The 20,931-nt window shown below is 47.3% G+C and overlaps 2 protein-coding genes across 3 annotated transcripts; both read right to left on the reverse strand.

The window, feature by feature from the left end:
- Window positions 1-626: 626 nt before the first annotated feature.
- Window positions 627-3,658, reverse strand: HOXA9 (homeobox A9). Of its 2 annotated transcripts, XM_064703317.1 has the most exons (3): window positions 3,326-3,658; window positions 3,063-3,145; window positions 627-1,925 (listed from the first exon to the last, which is right to left on the reverse strand). In XM_064703317.1, exons 1-3 carry the CDS (start codon window positions 3,607-3,609, stop codon window positions 1,687-1,689), a joined length of 606 nt encoding a protein of 201 aa, XP_064559387.1. In that variant the 5' UTR covers window positions 3,610-3,658; the 3' UTR covers window positions 627-1,686. The 2 variants fall into 2 exon arrangements, with proteins under 2 accessions (XP_064559387.1, XP_064559386.1); XM_064703316.1 differs by having other exon boundaries at window positions 3,063-3,658.
- Window positions 3,659-9,720: 6,062 nt separating this feature from the next.
- Window positions 9,721-12,697, reverse strand: HOXA10 (homeobox A10). The gene is made up of 2 exons (XM_064703318.1): window positions 11,875-12,697; window positions 9,721-10,457 (listed from the first exon to the last, which is right to left on the reverse strand). Exons 1-2 carry the CDS (start codon window positions 12,695-12,697, stop codon window positions 10,183-10,185), a joined length of 1,098 nt encoding a protein of 365 aa, XP_064559388.1. The 3' UTR covers window positions 9,721-10,182.
- Between the last annotated feature and the right edge of the window lie 8,234 nt (window positions 12,698-20,931).

Consider the following 20,931-nt stretch of genomic DNA (forward strand, 5'->3'; position numbering starts at 1 on the left):
TAAGGCGAGCATTTTCACCGGGATTGTGGAAGCACACTTAGTGCTGGACATTTTCTGGTGGAAGCCAATTAACAATCTCAGTTTAAATGTCGCCATCTGAGCAGATTTACATTGTTGTCCGCGCTAAAGAACGTCGGACATTTTGGTTTGGTCCTAGTTCCCCCGCCCCGGCGGCGAATTTTATTAAAACGGCGTTGGCTAGGCACCGTGCCCTGCTGCCATCCAAGGGCTCCCTCCGCGCACTGCTAAGCACCAGCTTACCGAATCACATCCCGAAGGGAGGAAGAAATCCCTACCCTCAGAGAAGTTATGGCATTTAGGACACTGAATGTGTCCATTTCGGATAAAAATAAGACCAAATTTTCGTCACCTGGGGGCTGCGTTTATAACACCGTGGGTTTGCCTTGGCTCGAAAATAATACCACTCCTCGCCTCTGCAGCTGCCCTAGCCCCGCCACATCTGCTGGGGAGACTCGGTGTGCTGTGGAAGAATCTCTCCTCAGTAATCTTAAAACATCACAAAATATAAAAGAATCAATATATTTTATTTGGCAAAAAGTTAAATATCATTTCAACACAACGATTTGGTCAGTAGGCCATGAGGTAACTGTTTCAAAATAGACAGTGTACGTTCTGCATTAACATAACTTCCCAGATTTTTTTTTTAATCGATACAAATTTACAATAACCAAATGTAGGTTTTTATAATGTATAATTTATTATCAATAAAATTAACCTTCATTACAATAACCATCAAATCATTCGATTAAAATTCAAACATAAACCATAGGTAGTTACCCTTTTCACATATACGTATAGCTCCGAAATCTGCTAACTGCTCACTGGTGCAAAAACAATATTTAAGCTAGTCTGTTTATTTACTTTTTTTAATATATAGATTATATATACAACCGACAAAGACAGTACTATATATGTATCAACTGTGCATACTAAAATTACTTGCTTCATATTTTGAGAACCGTAATTCCCAGACATCCCGAACGAACGGTTTTTTCTACCTTTTTTTTTTTTTATTTTGCATTGGGATATATATAATATATATATTTTACAATCAAAGGTTAACTGTCTAATTATACAGAAAAGACTTAATACACTACAGAGCTATACTCTATGCAATTTTTATAATAAACAACCTGAGTTCAAATTGAATTCTAGCTTACACCATTACATCCGGTACAGCACCCAAGCACATAAATTGAGTCACAAACATAATTACCACAATAAAACACAGTGTTCAAGTATTAGAGCAGAGATCTCTCTGCCACGCAAAAAAAGCGAATAAAATTAACTACGTAGACTAAACTATACAGTCCGTAAATACTTGTGCATTATGAAAAGGTAGTTTTTTCTTTTTTTTTTTTCTTTCCATAAGTGAAGAAACAGGTAGATTTATACAAGCCAGTTAGACAGCCTTTTCGTGCTAATGCCCCCTTTTTCTTTCCTATTAGAAAATTAAAAGTCTTACTGTACCTCTCCTGGCAATCTGGCCTCTGTGACTATCATTGTACAATCATAATCAGAATTTGCCAAGGGAAAAATGAGGCCTGGACCCAGACGCATTGCATGGCAGGGCTCGAGGGGATGAATTTTTTTTTTTTGTTTAACTTTTTTCTTTTTTTTTTTTCTTTCACTTTACGCATTTTCATTTTAACCCACGTGTCGCCCTCATTCGTCCTTCGCTCGATCTTTGTTGATTTTCTTCATTTTCATCCTCCTGTTCTGAAACCAGATTTTCACTTGTCTCTCTGTCAAATTGAGGAGTCTGGCCACCTCGTATCTACGGTCCCTAGTGAGATACATATTGAACAGAAACTCCTTCTCCAGTTCCAGTGTCTGATGCTTGGTGTAAGGGCATCGCTTTTTCCTGGTGGACCTTGCGTGGAGCCAGTTTGCAGCTGGATTATCTACAACGAAAACAACAGAAGTTCAGGCTGAGGGGGAGGGTGGGAGGTGGAGGGAGGGGGCTGGGAGGGAAATCCACGCAGAAAGAGCCCATCAGGTGTCCCGGTGTTCGTGTTTGGGACGTGGCTCTCATTTCCCCAGGCACAGAGGCTCGTGAGGCACAATGGACTCCAAAATACAGACACATGGGGAGGTCACACGCAACCACACGCGGCAAAGCCCCGTTGCCCCCGCCTCCCCTCGCCTTTTTTATTGTTTGGAGAGAATACAATTTTTAAATACTTTCTCCTCCTCTCTCTTCCTCACTCTCTAACTCCTTCCCTCCTTCCTGGCCTTCCTACACCTCAAACTGCCAGCCCGGGGAGTAACCAGCCAGATCAACATGTCATCGAAATTGTTTGTCTTTTTAATCTCTACCTTCTCCTGTGTCATACCTGGCAAAACCCAGGGAGCTGGCGAGTTAATCTACAGCTGGCATAATTAAACCCTCGCCCTCTTAGGACCCTTATTTGCACGGCGTTAATCGCGATAGTAATCCCGAGGCGCTCTGCCACCAGTCTCGCAGTCCTGGGAGCATCCAGCCCGGGGTTTTCCACCGAGGAGACGAAAGGGGGAGGGGAGGAACCAAGTCAACGGCGAGGTTTCTGCTCTCAGCCCAGCAATAGCCGCCCTGTCCTGAGAGCCGTCTCAAAAAAGATCTGATTCACATCCAATGCTTTCTAGGCACCCCTCTCCCCGGCGTCTGCCCACGCCTGGGAGCGCGGCGAGGCAGGAGGATGTGAGCACGTCCTGCTGAGTTTGCTGGGGTGGCAGGAGTGAGGATGGGCGGCTATTGCATTTCTCTCTCTCTCTTTTTCCCCTTTTTTTTCTTTTTTTTTTTTTTTTTTAATGTTTTTTTAAGTGGCGGTTGTTGGGTGGGTTTTTTGTTTCCTTTCACCCTGGAAAGCCAGAGCCGTCCTAGATCCCGTTCGAGCCTGAGAAAGGCGGCGCTGGCTTCTGCAGATGGCAGAGCCCGGCGGGCTGGCGCAGCGGCGGCGGCAGCGGCCGGTGCTCGGCCGCGTAATTAGCCCCAGCGCCTCGACACCTCCCCGCGGCCGGCGCGGAGCCCTGAAGTCCATTACCCTCGCCGTCCCACTTACTTGGATCGATCTGCGGTTTCTCTCCGTTTGCCTCACTTTCTCCATTGCTTTCAGAGAATGCGCCTTCGTGGCTTTGCTTATCCCTATCAACTGGAGGAGAACCACAAGCATAATCAGAGAGAGACAAAGTGTGAGTGTCAAACGTGGTACAGTCAGCCCTCCTGGCCGCCAGCGGTTCAGGTTTAATGCCGTAATGCCTGCTGGTAGGTAACCCGGGGAAAGACAAGGAGCCCGGCACAGGCTCAAGCCACGAACGCATGTACCTGCCGTCGGGCGGTGCCACGGGCGCCTGGTGGTGCGCGTAGGGGTGGTAGACGGCGGGGACGCCGCTGGCGCCGGCGGGGTGCGCGGGGCTCCAAGGGGGGCCGAAGACGGGCGCCTTGGGCTGGAAGCTGCAGGGGGCCAGCTCGGGGTGCTCGGCCAGCGCCGCCGGCCGCGGCGGCGGCCCCAGTGGGGCGGGGGCGTAGCGGGGCGCCGCCAGCTCGTCCCCCTCCGGCACCAGGAAGGAGTCCACGTAGTAATTGCTGAGGGTCCCGGGAGCCGACATGGCGGGCGGGCGGGCGGCGGAGGACCCGCCGCGGTTCGGGGCTGCGGGTTTCACGTAACAACTTGGTGCTGGCGGAGAAGTAGAGTCAGTAATAAGTTGAGGGCAGCGCAGGCGCCCATTGGCTGCGCCTGTCACGTGGCGGGGGAGCAGAACAATAAAGTATAAATCAGTCCGCGGGCTATTAATGGGTCAGTGTTTTCCAGCCATAATTTTTATAGCGAGGCCATATGTTTTTATGCAAAGGGATATTTGAGTTATACGGCGGGGTTTGTTTTAATTGCGGCCAACTGAGATTAAAAGATCAGATTCCGTATTACAGCCCCCCTCCCCTCTTTCTCTCTCTCTGCCTCTCTCTCTCCCCTCTCTCTCTTTTTCTTTCTTTCTTTTTTTTTTTTTTTTCGTTTAAGCGGACTATTTTATATCAAAATTAATCATCCCATCAGTGGGTCGTGTTCTCCGCGGAAAAAAATCCCGCCACCCTTGTGATCGGAGACCTTCACATAAAACGATACAATAACCGAAGCAATAAAAAGAGCAAAATAGTAGTTGCGGTATACTGTATTTAAATATACATTTATTATATTTCATAAGGAGTTATTGTTTCGGGAGCCACGGGGTTGTTATTAAGTCAGTAACTATGAGCGCGCTCATTTGCATCGCTGTGTTTCACAGCAGTAAAAATTTACGAGTGCTTGGAAAGGTTAAATTATACTATTGTGTTTAGTTTGGGAACCCACTGTAAATAATACCGTTCCGTTCGGCTCAGAGCTGGCAGCGGAAAGTCAAATTCAACGTATCCCCTTTCCGAAACCCCGGCACAGAGCCGGCCCTCCCCGCCCGGCCGGAGAAGGACAGGGGCAGGCGCTGGCTCGGTATTTAGCCCGGCCCGCACCAAAGTGCACTTCACCAGCCCAGCCCGCCGGGCACGGTGTGGCAGTGACCGGAACACCCTCCTCGTCCTGCCCGCCGCCCCTGCCCTTGGACCGGGGAGCCCTTCGCCAGGCCGGGGAGAGCAGCCGGGGCTGGGCGGCGGTGGCCGGAGTGAGCCGCCGTCCTGGCCGGGAGGGAAGGAGTGCGGGCAGAGCCGGGCTGCGGTATTTATCACCACAATTAATTCTTCAACTATGCAGGGAAGCAGCGGGGGGAAAGGGGAGAAAATGCCCCGTCTCCCCTCTGCCGAAAGGCACCCTGCTTCTCCAGGCGGCTATCAAAGGGGCGTTCGCAGCCGGCCGTCCGGCATTCTGGTGAATCAAATTTATGTGCAAATATAGTTATTTATTTGCTGGCACCTCCTGTGACTGCAGGACACACGCTAGCGGCATCGGAAGCCGAGCGGAGGGTTACAATCCTCCGCAGAAGGAGGGGAGGGTGCGCGGGGGAAAGTAAGAGGCGGCCAGATCCAAGTCCAGTGTTAGGAATTAAAGAAGTGGCTGAGCTCTTGGCAAACATGCCTGCGACTCCCTGGTTTCTCCCTGGCGGACATTCACGCTGTTTATCCCCGTGGCTGGCGAAGGAGCGCGGTCACTAAGATGCAGGGGGCACAAAAAAAATCTCCGTGAGAGGCTCAATTTACTCGAAATATCTTGTATTGAAAATAGAGCCCAGCAAACGGCAGGGACGACTGAGTAATGATTAGAATCGCGTGTAAATATTGTGCATGCGAAAGTGTGGTTTTAATTAGTTTTACATCGCTATGTGGGCTGTCTCTCTCCCTCTCTCTCTCTCGCTCTCCTTCTTTCTTTTTCTTTTCATGTCTTCTCAACAGTTTAATCCGAAATCTTACAGAGGGCCTATTTTAACACCGCTCTCTCCCACATTCAAAATTACAAAGGCTCATAATGAAACTATTATCCCCTATTAGACTTCGAAAATCGTGGAACAGTTCAAGATCTCAATAAACAAGGGGCCCGTTATTTTCTAACAATTTTAAAAATGCAAATAAAGCTCTCTCCCCCCCCCCATTGTATAGACACTCCGTAATAGAAAAAAAATAATTGTATTTCTTTCCTGGAAAGACGGAACTCCACGTCATTTGTATTTATTATTAAGAGTCAGCTGTGGTGAAATGTGATTGTAGAACTTCCTTTTTCCATTCAGAAAAAATAATCTTAGCTGCAGGAGTCCTGGATGTTTATATTCGAATTTGGGTTCTCAACTTCAGCAGCGGGTTTTATTTTTTTGGTTCGTCACCAAAACTAATAGCAAATGAATAACAATAACAATAGCGCTTAAAAGAACGTGACTGCGTTTTTATTTCCCCTGTAAAATTCCGCATTTGTTCGCTGCCAACATCCAAGGGGCAGGAGAGGTTGTACAGAAAGTAAGAGGAGAAATACAGCAAATAATTAGATATTTTTCACGCGGTCACGTTGCTGACAATTACGCTGGGATATTCAACTCTTTTATCGCCGTTTTAGATCCATTTTCACCCAAAGTACATTTTTCATACGAGCCACGTAGGCGATTTCTCTTCATCAATTTACTTTGCAAATTACTTAAGGTTTTGGTGACTTCCACCTTCGGGGCCAAAAGACCCCAAACAGGGCAGAAACAGACATTGACATTAAAATGCTACATGAAACCAGAATTCCCAGGAACGAAGCAGCACTGGAGCGATCGTGTCCAAATAAAAGTACTCCCTGTCCTCCATCCCAACACAACCGAACAGAGCTCCCATTCCGCTAGCTCCAGCCCCCGGCTGCATCAGGAAGGATCCCGTCGGGTTTTACGGGGGGGCAGCTTCAGGCGCTGCTTCATTAGCCGCGCACCGCGGAGGCGCTCAGCGTACGCGGGCGCGGGGCAGGAATTCGCGGGCGTTGGCGATCTCGCCTGAACGGGAAGTTCAGGATCGCCTTTCCCAGGGTTTCCTGCCACTGCAGACCTCTCTCACGGAACCAGTGGTGGTACGAAGCCACGGAGGGGTTTTGGCACAGTGAAGAGAAAAAATGATTCAGAATTTAGAGGAAGCAGTCCAAAATCAGGATGAGGCGATTCAGCTGGGAATCAAAAGGGCAGAGGCAAAAGACGCCATACAGGCGCACACACAAACACGGAACTGTAAATACACTCCCCGAAATGTACACAGACACTGCAGATAGCCCGTCAGACCTTGTGTGGAGAAGCAAACACAAGCACTTAAATTTTACTGCAATGCAGTGGTCTGCTCCTGCCATGACCGGGGACGACTGCATTTCTGAGTACGGCTGAAATCCGCTATCCAAACTCATCTGAGCTCCTGCAGCCCAGCCTGAAGTTTCGAAAAACTTCTCAGGTTTTATTTTACTATTGCTATTTTTTAAAGGCAAACATAATCACGACCGCTAAAAAATAAATAGAATTAAACGAGCAACGAGTGAGTTTTCTGTCCTTTTCCCCGCCCTCCTTCCCTCCGCGGAGGGTGCCCCGCTCCGCGGCAGCGGCGGCGCTGGCTGCTGGCGGAGGGCCCGGCGGGAGCCCGCCCATTGCCCGCGGTCGCGCTGCGAACACAAAAGGCGGCGGTGGCGGCGACGGCAGCGGGCCCGGAGAGGTCGCTGTTGCCCGTTCCGCCGCCGCGGAGAGCCCGCACTGCAATCGTGATCGTAACCGAGGCCTTGCGGGCCGCGGGCAGCCCCGGGGTAGGGGACCCGACGGCGGAGGCGCGGAGCCGGCCGAGCCCCGAGCCAGGCTCCGGCAGCACCGGCCTGCCCAGCACCGGGGCCGAGAGCCGCCGGCCGGGCCGGGCATCCCCGCCGCCCGTGGGTGCGCTCCGGGCCCCAGTTTTTGATGACGCCTGGAGTGGGGCAGGTAGATTTGATCTCTCCCCCCCCCCTCCCCCAGGCACGCTTTCAGGTCTCTCGGTTTTTAATACATGCAGATTGAAAAATAAAACAGCCGCCCACCTCCCCCCGGCCCCCCGAGCTCGACCCACGCCGAGCGGAATGCAAAAACGCACCTGACCTTGAATGCAGCCAACGAGATATATTAAAAACCCGCAAGCAGGCAGGGACTCGCTTAGGAGCTAGCTAACCTTGAAGAACTTGTCAAGCTTCCCCCCTCGGCTGCCGTGTTTATCTGAGGAATCAAAGGAGGCTCCGCTGCAGATGGGAAACAATGGCATTGGGACTTGACGCCTACAGTTCACTTCAGCGCTAAGATTTCTTCGGGTATAAAGGACCCTCGCACCAAGCATACCTGGTGATGATATCAACTGAAGTAATTAAGGCAGTTTCGTGCTGTAGAGAGAAAGGTGGAGCCCCAACAACATGAAACTACCTAAACCACAGAGCAGTTCTCAGGCGCTAATTATTACTTTCCCCATTGCCGTGGTCCTTAACGCAAGGATCCCGCTACGAAAATAAAACCAGAAACGTGACTAAAACATGCCTCTCGCCCTCCCGCCCACCCCGCCGGCGCCCCTCCGCGCCCCCCGGCCAGCCTCGGGTGGGTTAATGAAAACAAGAGTAAAATATAATAACAACCACCCACACACACGCGAGCGGGCAGCTTTCGCCTTTCCATGCAGATGTAATCGGGGAAAAAAGGGCCGTGCACGACGATGTTACATCACGAAAAGCTAACGGCTCCCAAGAAGCCAGCCCGGGTTCAAAGTCTGTCCCCCCCCTCCTCCCGGCATACATATACCCTTGCAAGGAAGCATTAGCTGTCTCTTTTCTTCCAGCCTTCCTTTTGCCTTCCCTTTGTGCAAGACTCTGTTAGCTAAACATGCAGCAAGGAACAGAGGATGCAGAAAAAAAGAAAAAAAAAAAAAAAAAAGACAAGGAAAAAAAAAAAAAAGGCAGCCTGTGTGAAATAAGCTCTTCCACATGCAGCCAGGTAGGGAATAGCCTTGTCTGGAGGGGCCCGCTGGCAGGGAGGCGAGGCTGGGGTCCCCCCCCCTCCCATGATCTCACCTTTACGATTTCTTCTCAGCCCTGAGATAAAGCTAGAATTTTGTCAACGTCCTCTGGAGTTAAAGATCTCCGCACACTTGTAGGTGTTCGATTAACAAAAAGGAAAAAAAAAAAAGGAAAAAAAAAGAGAAGAAATATATCGTTTCCCTACCCTCAAGAAATAGTAATTTGCTTCCTCAGTCTATGCAGTTCCTCAGTCAACTGAAACCACTCGTTCAAGACAGCAACAATCCAGATATACTAGCAAGTCATAAAACTGAACAAAAGCCGACAAACCTTAGAGCACCATCGCTATATGGCCCAGACAAATTACGACCGTCTAGGTAATATTTAAATAGATTCCTAAAGTAATTGCAGGGGGTTTAGGCAACTATTCCTGTTGTAAAAGTTCTCGAAGACATAAAGTAGAACCTGAGGATAAACAGTCACAAAAAGAGGTAAAATTAAAAGGATTCATTCCACGGTTTTTTATTCTTCTATGAGAACATAAACATCGTCTTTTTCACGCACAGCAGCATTACAATATTAATTTATTCCAATTTAAGGTAAGAACTAGATATAGCTAGAACTAACATTTATAATAACGATAGAATGCATTTGCTTAAAACAGTATCGCCATTTTAATAATAATAGACATTTATCCATATCTGTATTTATAGCTTTTCCCCTTCTTTCTCTCTTTTTTTTTTAATTTTTTTTTTATTTTTTGACCTATATGTTTGACCCTTTAATGAATGTAACTTCACAGTATAAAGAAAGACGAACATATTCTCCCTCGCAATCTCAGACTCTGGCTCAGAAAGTCCATCTGATGTTCAGGATATATACTTTCAGTGAAATTAGTGAGGAAAAAAGTGACTATTTTCTTTTCAAGGGGGAATTTCTGTGTGCTTGTCATGCGTTACCAATGGTAACGTTATATATAGACACAAAAGAAAATCACCAAATTCACATATTTAAGCAAAACTACATTAAGTAAATATCTACAACCAGCGAGAGAAATTCAGAGGTAAGTGTAATAATTTAGTCCATGAGTAAAACGAAATCTTTTATACCTTTAAAGAGAAGATATTTCATTTTCCTGGCCAAATTTAAAGCTGTAATATTGGCTTTTAAGGTAAAGTGTAAAAAAAAAAAAAAAAAAGAAAAATAATTCCTAACACGCGTTCCCGTGAAACCCTTGTAAAGGATGCCTGCATTTCATTATTTTAAGTCCCGCTTTTCGAAGGAAAAAAGGGGGAGGGGGAGAAAAGGCAAACAGAGAAGGGGAAAGCTCCTAATATATAGAAATATGGCAACGCTTAAATTCTTCATTGTGCAGCTACGTACAGTCCAAGTTACAGCACTTTTATTTTAAATGAATGCGCCTTTAACTAGGATTGTTTACTTTTCAGAGAGACAGATAGGGAGAAACATATTTGCAGCTCCTGAAATGGTATTTTTATGTTTCAAAGCTTAGAGGAAACAAATTGGCCCCGGGAAAGGCTGAAGGAAGAGGGGAGGTTCACACACGGCATTTTGTGCTTTAGCGTGACTTTAGTCCGCCCACCCCCCAAAGTAGCTCTTAAGAGGTTAAGGACATATTGAGAGCGCCTAAAATCGTTAATCCATACAGGTGCAGATGAATACAGCCTAGGAAAATGATACTGGCTCTTTAAACCATAAAGATGTGTTTATAGGTTCATCAAGAGAAATTAAAGTTGGCTGTGAGCTCCCGAATCCTATTCTCTCTGTTCATTTTCTTCAGTTTCATTCTGCGGTTCTGAAACCAGATTTTAACTTGTCTGTCTGTGAGGTGGACTGTGCGGCTGATCTCTAGGCGACGCTCACGAGTCAGGTACATATTGAATAGAAACTCCTTTTCCAGCTCGAGAGTTTGATGCTTGGTATAGGGGCATCGTTTCTTTCTGCCACTTTTTGCCGTGAGCCAGTTTGCTGCATTTTCTCCTTTTGAATTGCCTAGTTTTGAGAAAGTAAAAAATGGACGTTACCATCGGGTAGGAGGCAGAGAGCTGTGGGGGAGAAGGAAGGAGCATCTGTGCGTGTGCCTGTGTCTGTGTGTGCGATGGGGTCGCTCCGCCAGCTGCGGAGAACGGGAATGTGGGGTGTCCTTGAGGGAACCGAGAGCTTCAGAACGGTTTCCCAAAGGTTTTGGTAAGAACTGCCCCTGCTCACAAACCTCCGGGCAGCCTCTGGCGGGGCAGCGTGCCCCGGATTGTAGTTTATCTCCGACCCTCCAAAACGAGCTCCTACCCTCTCCCTGTCGGCCATTCCGAGCCCTTTGGTACTGGGGGCAGTTGCTGAAGGGCCTGCCGTCTCATTTCCTTCCCCCCAGGCACCTGCTTCCAAAAAAACAAAGCATCTGGATTTTGTAAGCGTGCTACGGAGGTGGAAAACAAGGTGAGCTGGGGAGCCGGAGCCTCCCTGCCTTCAGCCCCTGCCTTTCCGGAGAGCTTCGCCATGGCCTTCTCATTTCCAACCATTTCGGGAAAGAAAAATGCGGTCATAACAACAATAAAAACGTTTTGAGGTGACTTCTAACAGTGAAACTGACTGGGAAAGAGGTAACACCAATCCCTTGATGGCTCAAGAGTGGTTAGTGGTTTGGGGTTGGCTCTCTAACAGTTTTTCGCTGACCCTTCCTTTTTTTTTTTTTTTCCCTTTTCTTTAAATGCTACTTTCCAACGAGTCACCTAAAAGGAATAAAGGAATAAAAGGGCGTCCGAAAGGCGGACGGAGAGAAGCTCCTGCTAAATCTGCCGTCCGGGGAAGGGGAGCTATTTTTTGCCATGGGGACACGAAAGGGAAATAAATAAAGAAAAGTATAAATAACAGCTCTGTTATCTAGTGTAGATGCTGAAGGATATTCGCCGTGCATTCATCAGTCTAATTTGATAGCAGCTCATAGATGGCACATTTCAGCGCGGTTGTTATTCCGAAAAGCATTCTGGATCGTAAAATATAACTTACCGCGTTAATAGGTTTATTTATTGGCACTGCCTATTGCTTATTTTGGATGCTTTACAAACATCTCTGTTATCTGGTAGGCACCTTCACATCACGGGGGAGAGATTGATCTTGTTTTTCTATATGTTTTAGCAGCATGCAGGCTAAAGTTGCCCATAGCGGAGGCTCTAAGGGTTTTAAACTATAGGATGGACATTAATTTTTACGGCAACCCCATGCCCGAATATTACAAAGTTCAGAAGGTCAGTCTGAGCAGCGCTTCTTGGCAGCCCCGCGGGGCAGCTGGGATCCTCCTTTCGCATTTCAATGCCACTATGATCCTCAACGACTATTTTTCTTTCTTACTTTCTTTCTTTTCTTTTTTTCTCTTTAATCATCACTACCACCATCACCATCATCATTCGCTTACCTACAGGCTCTTTCTCTGGAGAAGCTTTGCTGCTCTCTGACGGAGCTGGAGAGAGCTCCTCTGCGGTGGAAGATGAAGCCTGAGTCTCGTCCTCCCTCTGGGAGACGCACGCCAAGGGGCTTCCTTCACGCTCCTCATCCTCCTTCCTCCCCGGCTCCGGGACGGGAGGCAAAGATGGAGGCGTCTGGAAGCTGCCGGGGGGCTGCGGAGGGAAGGGGGCTGCCCCGGCTGGCCCCGCGCCGTAGTTCTTGGAAGTGCCATAAGCCTGGGAGAGGCGGAAGTAGCCCGGGACGGGGACCCCGCCGCCGCCGCCGCTGGCTGGGCTGACCTCGGCGCTCAGCCGCGGGAAGGGAGCGAGCTCGGTGGCGGCCGAGCCCTTGGGGCATTTCTCTGAGTCATAGAGGCAGTAGGAGCTCTCCTCCTTAATGCTCGTAGCGAAGGAGCACGAGGTGGCCTGCTGGCTCTCCGGCTCTTCCATGCGACAGGACCGGGGAGGATCTAGCCACACTTCCATCCCTGACACGTAGGAGTGCGAGTTGGGGACCATGCTTTGAGAAGTACCTTCATTGCGTTTGCCCAGAACGGGGAAAAGTCCGCAGCTTTGCAGCCCGTAGGACAGATCGGACGCCTGTGGCAGGTAGATCCCACTGTTGGGATAGTAGCCGCCTCCTCCTCCGCCTCCGCCTCCTGCTCCCGCCGCTTCCCCTCTGCCCGAGCTGATCAGGGAGTCTACCAAAAAAGAGTTTGCAGCCGGGCTCTCGGAGCATGACATTGTTGTGGAATAATTTGGCGAAGGGAGTAGATAGCCCTTTCTGGCTGACATTTCTTGTGCAAAACATGCTGAATATGATGAGAGATACCCCCGCACCACGGCAGGCGCCCGCAGCCAATGGAAGCCCGGGCCTCCCCAGCAACCCCTCCCCGTCTGGTTTCGTATGCACAGAGCTGCTCTCAGGTCGACCTCTGAATTTGGAAGATAGATGTATATTAATGTGTAATATGGATTTCCATACACACGGGCGCGCGCACTTCCACCATATGGGCCAGCGCCTGCGCCCAGGCTGGAGCCGCGCTCCCGGGAAGGGGAAGGGGAAGGGGAAGGGGAAGGGGAAGGGGAAAGAGAGGGCTGTGCTGGTACTGGCTCCAAGTTTGCTCCCTTCTTATCACACACACCGCTATAAAATAGCCCGGCGGTCCTGATGTTTATTATACCTAGGCTGAAGCCGTGTCCAGATGAAGCTTTTACTATCGCTCCTCTCTCCCCGTGGTCGGGCTTTCCAGCAGCAATGCCTGCTCACCTCCCTCCGCAGCTATGTGTCACACGAAATTAATAAAGCCACGGCTCGCCCGGTGTTTTATGCTCAGCCTCTGCTCATTTTATTTGATTGTCTCGTTTTTTTAAGAAATAAAAGACGTGTTATTGTTTATCACGGATCATTGGAAACCGTAAAGGGGCCTGGTGCCTCCCGCGTTAAACTAGCGAGGAAGGGGGCTGCTTGCAGCCTAACATCACCGCCACGACGCCAGGCTGGGCTTAATTTTCCTGGAGATAAAATGCTCGCCGCTGCGCTGAGGAATCTCTTAGGGAGCAATGCCACTCTGGGAGGATTGATTGTGCGGTTGCAGCTTCTAATGCTTTAGTTAACGCTGGATTCTTACTGAGGTCTGATTACCATTTAAAATATAAAACCAGACATATGTCACAGAAAGAATCCAGACGCGAGCAGTTCAAATGGATCCTCGCAGGATGCTGCGCACCGTGTTTATTGATGTGTTTATATTTGGACGATCATTTTTATATCTCCCCTCCCTCCCTCTCCATTTGGGTCTTTTCACTTTCGCCTCTTCAAAAGCATCGTCTCCGTTAAGCAATGCACTAAATAATAGAAATAAGAGTAGCTAGATAAATACCGAGATACTAGACAGCCCGGTCCAGTCGATATGTAATTGTGGCGGAGGTAGCAGACAGAGAGCAGACAGGCAGGGACGCAGGCAGAGAGACAGATAGATTTCGTAATGAAATGCTTAATGATGACTTGCTTTCACTTCCATCATCTCCCGCTTATGCCATTTTGAAGTCGCCTCACTGCCTGGGCAGTGGAACAAGGGCACTTTAGTTCAAGGGGAGCCTGAGGCTGCCCAGTTCCCGCTGCCCATCCCTGAGGAGCATCACTCGCTCCTCTCTCCCGCACGCCGCAGGGAGAAGCGGCCATCGGCCGCTTTCCGCTTCCAGCAGGTCGGGCGGGTGAGAGCGGCGGCCGACCGGGCGTCACCACCGGCCGGGACCAGAGTCCCTGCCTGGAGGGCACCGGCGGCGGTGCTGGGGCCGCTGCCTGCGGGGACGGGTGTGCCGGAGCAGGCGCGGCGCCCCGAATTCCCCAGCCCTACCCTCGGCCCTCGAAATCCCCAGGGAGCACTTCTGCCCCCTCGCCCCACGGATCTGTCAAGCCCCACGTGGTCTTGTCCCGCAATATTTGCCTGTCACGGGGAAAAGCTTTTTTTCCACAGCGTGACATTGCCCGGGAGGAATCCCTCCTTGCGGCAGGAGGGCAGTGTCCCTTCCCGTGGGGCCCTCCCCAGCGTCCCTCCGCGCCCCCGGGAAGCGCCAGGGCAGGCAGGGGATGCTACAACTTTGAAACACCCATAAAATCTCTGTGGAAAGGCGCCTGATTTTTCCAGCGTGGTGGGGCGAACATCACATCGCGGTTTCCTTCTGACCGGCCCGTGGGATGCGGTGACAGGGGTAGATCTCCCAGCCTGTAGAAGCCCTTCGAGGTTTTTTTCCCTTCCCGCATTTCCTCCTGTGACATTGTTTGTGATTTCCCAACCAGACTAACTTTGGATGTGTTAATGTGCGATGGACGAACCCTTATCAGATTCCTATGAGGGCCATATCATTACTAACAAAATTAATACCACATAAGGAACTGGTTTATTGGCTGGTATACAGGAAGGCTATTATCAATAGGCTTAGCTTCATAAATACAGATCTAAATAAAAAGAAACGTGAGCCCCAGCGCCGCCTTCCAAATACATTTCTCTACACAAGTCAGGTATAAAAATTACTCTGGGGAAGTCCGCTCTTGTGGTATGTTTATTTTGCATTTGCCAAATTAAATAGAAACGGATTGCAAATCTAAAAGCCATACGGAACCGAGGAGAAACGCTTGAAATCATTCCAAAACTGTTTTTAAAATAAGCAGCTCCCTTTAAAAAATTGGATTAAAATGAAGGAAAGTACTATAAAAAGTATGCTGCAAACCTCGTCAGCCGAAATGACTGGGAGTGCATCGGTGAGACGCGAGTTGGCTTCTCCTCCCTCTGCGATCTAGTGCAGGGGAATCAGACAAAAGGCACAGAGGCCGGTGAGAATTTTGGAAGGTGTTCTTTGGCCTCCCCGTTTAGGTTTTGCAGCAGTGGGTTACCCCAGCCCCGTGTCAGGTCCCGCGGGAGCTGCCGTGGGCTCTTGCGGTGACCGCAGTAAACGGAGCCGGTTTGATGGTCAAGGCACCGACCCCGTCTAGATCATGAACTCAGCTCGGCGCTGCATTATCTCCGCTTTCTTTAATCGCTAACAAGGCCAAGGCAAATAGTAACCAGCATCATCAAACCCAGCGAAGTAAAACTAATAATGTTCACTTGATTCGTAACTATAAAAGATAATGGTCAATTCTGACTAAACTGAGCTAATTTGGCATGCGCTGAGTGCAGCTACTGCGTTACCAGCGCTTAACAATGTGTCCCTTGGAACTTAACCCCTATTTAAAAGAAATTTTAAAGAATATTGTGGACGCCAGGGGACGAGAATTACTTTCTTTTTAATTCTACTTCTGTAAGTAAAGCTATCCGAGGGTCTATAAAACTGAGCAAATAAAATTCTGATAAATATCAAAGCCAGCGAGAAGGTGTTTTCGTGGAGAATCTAAATTCATGGCGTACATAGACAATACTATCAAAATAAAATTTTATTGATCTAAGAAAAATATAATAGATGCATTAATAGAGTCGTTAAGCCGTTTTATTGGTTGAACTAAAATTAAAAACAAAAAGGGAATAAATAAAAACCGACAGCTCAGCCTAAGCAAACTCTGACTGGAAATCTCAAAACGTATCGTGTTAAACCGTGATTTATCTTTTTATTATTGGCCCGTATAACCCAAAAGATCAGCGCTGTTAATCCAGAGACGCATTTTGCGAGCTAATTAAAATATGCTTTTATTTGTAGACATGGGCAAGCTGCAATTTGTGAAAACGTAAACGGCCTTGCAGTCTGTGCGGGAGTGCATGCGCCGCCTATCTGAGAGTACAGCCGTGGACTGCATTTTATGCAGCTCCAAAAATTAATGCGATCAGACTATAGTTATTTAATATTGGAACTGTCAGCTCCCTGGAACGTGTGTGTGTGCCAGATTCCTCTTTTTTCTTTTTTCCTTTTTTTTTTTTTTTTTTTTTTTTTCCTGGATTTGCTCCAAAGAAGGCGGATTTCAGACAGGAGGTTTAGGAACAGCGTCTGTGCCAAGTTAGGTGACAAATGACGGCCCCACTAATTTTATCTTTACTAGAAATTCTTTCACACTGGTGGTGCTGCTGGGGAGGTTGGCTTGTTTTGGCGGATTATCTCGTTAAAAATTAGGCGGCGATTTAATTTTATTCCAGCCATCCGGAGGCTTGCTCGCCTAACTATGTTTTATATTATACATGTATCGTTTTACTTATTTGGATTAGGAACATATTTTGCAAGTAATTCTGACGAGTTTCAAATGCTGGTGTGCGGCAGGACAAAATACACCCAAACCAATTCATTAGGGCTTTATTTCCTCACCGTTTTCCGGCACTGACGAGAACAACGGGGCTTTCTATTGTCCAGAGAGCCCCAAACACCATGCAGAAGCAACAACGGTATCGGGTTATATATGTGTGGGGAAAATATTCCATGCCCAAGTCTGTCTTTTAAGTGTACCCCTTCTATTGCCAGAGATGCGCCGCACAGCTCTATTAAGCATTTGAAACTGTAGCCTTTCTCCTTTTTTTTGTGGCTGTCTTCCCTTTAAAGAAGATCTGAATCCATTTTTTTTTTTTTTTTTTTTGGTTGCGGTATAGCTTGGCTGTCAGACACACACGTCGGCCAGAAGTTTCGATTTCAGCGCATTTAATGAAAAGATTGTGACCCAAACAAACAAAAAAAAAATTCAAAAAAAATATAGACAACAAAACACAAACCCAATGAGCTTATGAAAAAGCCTCCCAGGGGTTTGGATGTGGTATGTGAGTTGAAGTTGAGTACACGATTAATTAAACACAGTGTAGACACTGAGCTGGCTTTCCCTCTTCCCTCCAAAACATGCAAACCCAAATAATGTGAAATAATAAACAGTTATTGTAAGAAACAAGCTTGTTTTTTTAAAATATTATCCTATGACCGCGGCCGTCAGTAAACAATTCGTAACCAGAGGGCGCTTTAACTGCTGCTGGGGTCCCTTTGATTTATTCAGCCAAGTATTGAATGGGACAGGGAAACAACAAGGGGAAAAATAAATATTTGATCAAATATGCGGAGTTTAACTTGACTGGTGTAAAATGAAATGTTGCAAAGGGACCCTCAAATCTCCCTGCTTCTCACGTGGCTTCTTGCGTCCTGGAATTGCTGAGGGGAGTCAAAAGGGATCAACATCCCCGAGCTTTTAATGGAGCATCTTTGATGAAATCGATAGGTTCCAATAATCATCTGAAACTGCTCTCTGTCGACTGAGCATGTGCTTTTAACTACACTTGCAACAGTCCCCTGGAAGCACAATTTAAAAAATACCGCAGGCAACAGGCATTATATACATAGAAGATAAAGGATAAAATCATATTTTAAATTTTTTTCGGACAGATATTTTAAACTCTGCTCTAAGAAACACGTGTATTAAAGTATGTAGCCAAACCAGTATCTTCTCCATACAATACCACCTTCCCGCCCACCCTTCTCAAATGGAGACATAAGAAAAACATGTGAAAATTTTATGGGCATGAAAAGTAACCTGGAGTTAGGGGTACTCGTAGAGAGGATAGAGTTTCAAAGCTACAATCCAGAGCAGCCCTGAGCACATGAGAATGAGTGACTATTGTTTGTTTACAGCACATGTGCTGATTAAGAAAGAAAGAAAGAAGGAAAGAAAGAAAGAAAGAAAGAGAAAAGAAAAGAAAGAATCGAAGTCTAAATCTGGTCTTGCATGAACATTGACCTAATATGCAATCACATAAACAGTTTTTAGCATAAGTATGACAAAAGTTGTTTACCACAATCTGTGTCCAGCTGCAAGGAAGCAGACTACCCTTTAAAGTTACCAAACGACCCTAACTAAACTATAGTTCAAGACTAATAAGATCGTCAGAATTGTCTGTCATTTGCAGACTGTGTTGCCATACATCTATTTGATTGAAGACACCTACTGTTCCACACATAAATGTCAAGTTTCATAATATTTCCAATGCTACACTCTTTTTTTTCATCTTTTTATTTTTTTCTTTTTAATAAGTGGAAGAAAGCTACAAGTTACTCTGAAAAAAATATTTCCAGATAACCAGGATTTTCCACGTGGCTGGCCAAAACTAAGAGAAAATAAAAGGTCAACTGCAGCTTAGAAAGTCCCTTCTATATTATTTCACATCCTAATCATCAACTTTTTGCATCCTTTCCCCTCCCTGCGGTTCTGTTCCGCGGTGCTCAGCGGTGAGGGCAAGGGCCACCCCACATGGCAGGGTACCATTCCGGTCACCGCACACTCCTCGCCGCTCTCCGTGCCGGATAGATGTATAAAACACTTACCTTCGCGCATTTCCTAACGCAAAGCCCAGAGGCTTTAACTCCACCGAGAAGCCCCAGCGTGTCCCCCCTCCCCCGGCATCCCGAGCGGCTTTTTGTACAGCGGAGCCCGGTAAGTGCAATAATTACCCGTGTGGCTCCAGGGATGCAAAGTGAACAAAGGCCAAGATTTTCTTTCTTTTTTTTTTTTTTTTTCCCTCTCCCTTTGCAGGGCTGCTCCCCTCGCCCCGGGCGGCTTTGACATTGATCTGAAGATCGCCATCTTGTGGCAAAGCAGCCCCTAAACCGCGGCCGACGTCCATCCGTCCGTCCGTCCGTCAGTCTGCCCGCCCGCCCTCACGCCGGGGCCCCGCGGCAGGACGGCGGGCCGGCGGGGGGACGGACAGACGGACGGCGGCGGGGAGCGATGGTGGCTCACCTCCCGGTGTAAAAACCTCCGGGCGCGCCTCGGCTGCCTTTAGAGCGATGCGTTTGGTACAGGCGAGCGGACGAGTCACGGACAGTTTTTATGGCCGCAATGTCACAGCAACACAGAGGATGCGATTTTATTGGGCTAGGAAATCCAAACCCCGACCACAGAAACTCCATGTTTTTACTGTCTCTAGGATTGGCTCTGAATACCAGTTAATTTTTAACCAGGAAAGGAAGCTTGCAGGCTTAACTTTCATTGCCATTCAGCTCTCCATCCGTCCCTCTATCCCTCTCTCACCGTCTGTCCATCCATCTGTCTGTCTCCTTTTAACTGGCATTTCCCCTTGCATACTAGACAAACAAACAAACAAAGTCCCCTCTTTTCCCGCTCACTTTTCAACATTCCCTTTGGGAAAACGTTGTCTGGCTGGGTGGCGGTGGTCAACAAAGGCCCAAAGTCAGTAAGTCCTTCACCTCAAGGTTATGGGTGATGTCCAAGCAATACAGAAGTTCAAAGCCAGTAAACAATGCAAAAACAGAATCCACTTTCTTCTCCTGATTAGGATTAGGGTCAACATCAAAGATTCAAATACTCTCCTCAAAACACATTCCTATCTCAGCTATTGTTTGGTGTTTGGGGTTTTCTCCCCCCTGCCCTCTCCAACTTTCTCCCTCCAGCCCTCCTCCCCCCGCTGCCCGCCTCAGTCCACCCCCTCCCTGCCTTGGAGATCAAGGACAATTTCAAACAGTCCATTTCCACCACGCTGCCATGCGGATTCTTTTCCCCAAAGACAACAATTTTCTTAGGGCTCTCAAATTCTGGCCACATCCATCAGCTGGCTTGAAACTTCCCTTTGGTGCCAGCTTATAAAACGCGTCCCAAATGCTACCGGCAGGCATTTCTCCTGGACACATGCGGCGGGGAGCAAGCGGCAATGGCACATCCAGCCCTGGAGCACAGGACCTTGCCCTGCCGGTGCTGGCAGGAGAAGGAGAAGGCCTAACACGTAGCGAGCTATGTACACACTTAATTTTCCTTTTCCTGTGACCCGCTGGAAGTATGCTCAAACAAGCCTAGGTTCACTTGTTAACTCCAGAGTCGAAGATTTAACGATGAAGTTCACAAAAGAAGAGTAATTCGCCCCAAATGGCCGAAGAAGGTCACGAGGAATTTCGGGTCCCGGAGTTACATTTGAGAAAAGAACATGCAGTAATGTAACACCAGAGTAAAAATATAAAGTTTCCTTTTTTTTTTTTTTTAAATTTTATTTTCCTTGTGCGCTGTTCCACTGTATACATGCAACCAAATACTTGCGCATATTAAAAGAAAACTGTATATACATATAGATGATACAGATTGAAAACAGTAACGTCATATAAAGATATTGCATTTTGTGAATTGTGACAAAGAAATTACATCCATTTGGTAAAATTTATTAGTCAAAAACATTCTTATCACCACTTTGTTGCACATGTAAAGAAATCCCACATCCTTTAGCCCCAAAGGAACAATAAAAAAAACCCAAAAAAAACACCACTGAAAAAAAACCAACCAGGAGAAAAAAAAGGGCATTCGAACAAAATAGGTCATGGATTCTTTTTTTTTTATTATTTACAAGTCTTGTAAAACACCATTCCTGTATGAAATATACATTCAGATTTTCTCGACAGCAAATTACCTCAACGATAGAACACGGTATCCTTTGTAAACTGATATAGAATTTTAAATATTTTCCTTTTTTTTCCTCTTTTTTTTTGTTTTTTTTTTTTTAATTGCAATTTTTTCACGCTTTGGTTCCTGCAGGGAAATATATATATTTATAGATATTTAAAATAAG

This window comes from Zonotrichia leucophrys, chromosome 2 (assembly GCF_028769735.1).
Source record: "Zonotrichia leucophrys gambelii isolate GWCS_2022_RI chromosome 2, RI_Zleu_2.0, whole genome shotgun sequence".
In the NCBI taxonomy this organism is placed as follows: Eukaryota; Metazoa; Chordata; class Aves; order Passeriformes; family Passerellidae; genus Zonotrichia; species Zonotrichia leucophrys.

What these genes read in the sequence shown, in the direction of transcription:
- HOXA9 (XM_064703316.1), bottom strand. Translation starts at nt 3,609, where the DNA reads ATGTCGGCTCCCGGGACCCTCAGCAATTACTACGTGGACTCCTTCCTG. An exon ending in GAAACCGCAGATCGATCCAA is followed by an intron (nt 1,926 to 3,062) that starts GTAAGTGGGACG and finishes TTTTCGTTGTAG; the next exon opens with ATAATCCAGCTGCAAACTGG.
- HOXA10 (XM_064703318.1), bottom strand. Translation starts at nt 12,697, where the DNA reads ATGTCAGCCAGAAAGGGCTATCTACTCCCTTCGCCAAATTATTCCACA. An exon ending in TCCAGAGAAAGAGCCTGTAG is followed by an intron (nt 10,458 to 11,874) that starts GTAAGCGAATGA and finishes TCTCAAAACTAG; the next exon opens with GCAATTCAAAAGGAGAAAAT.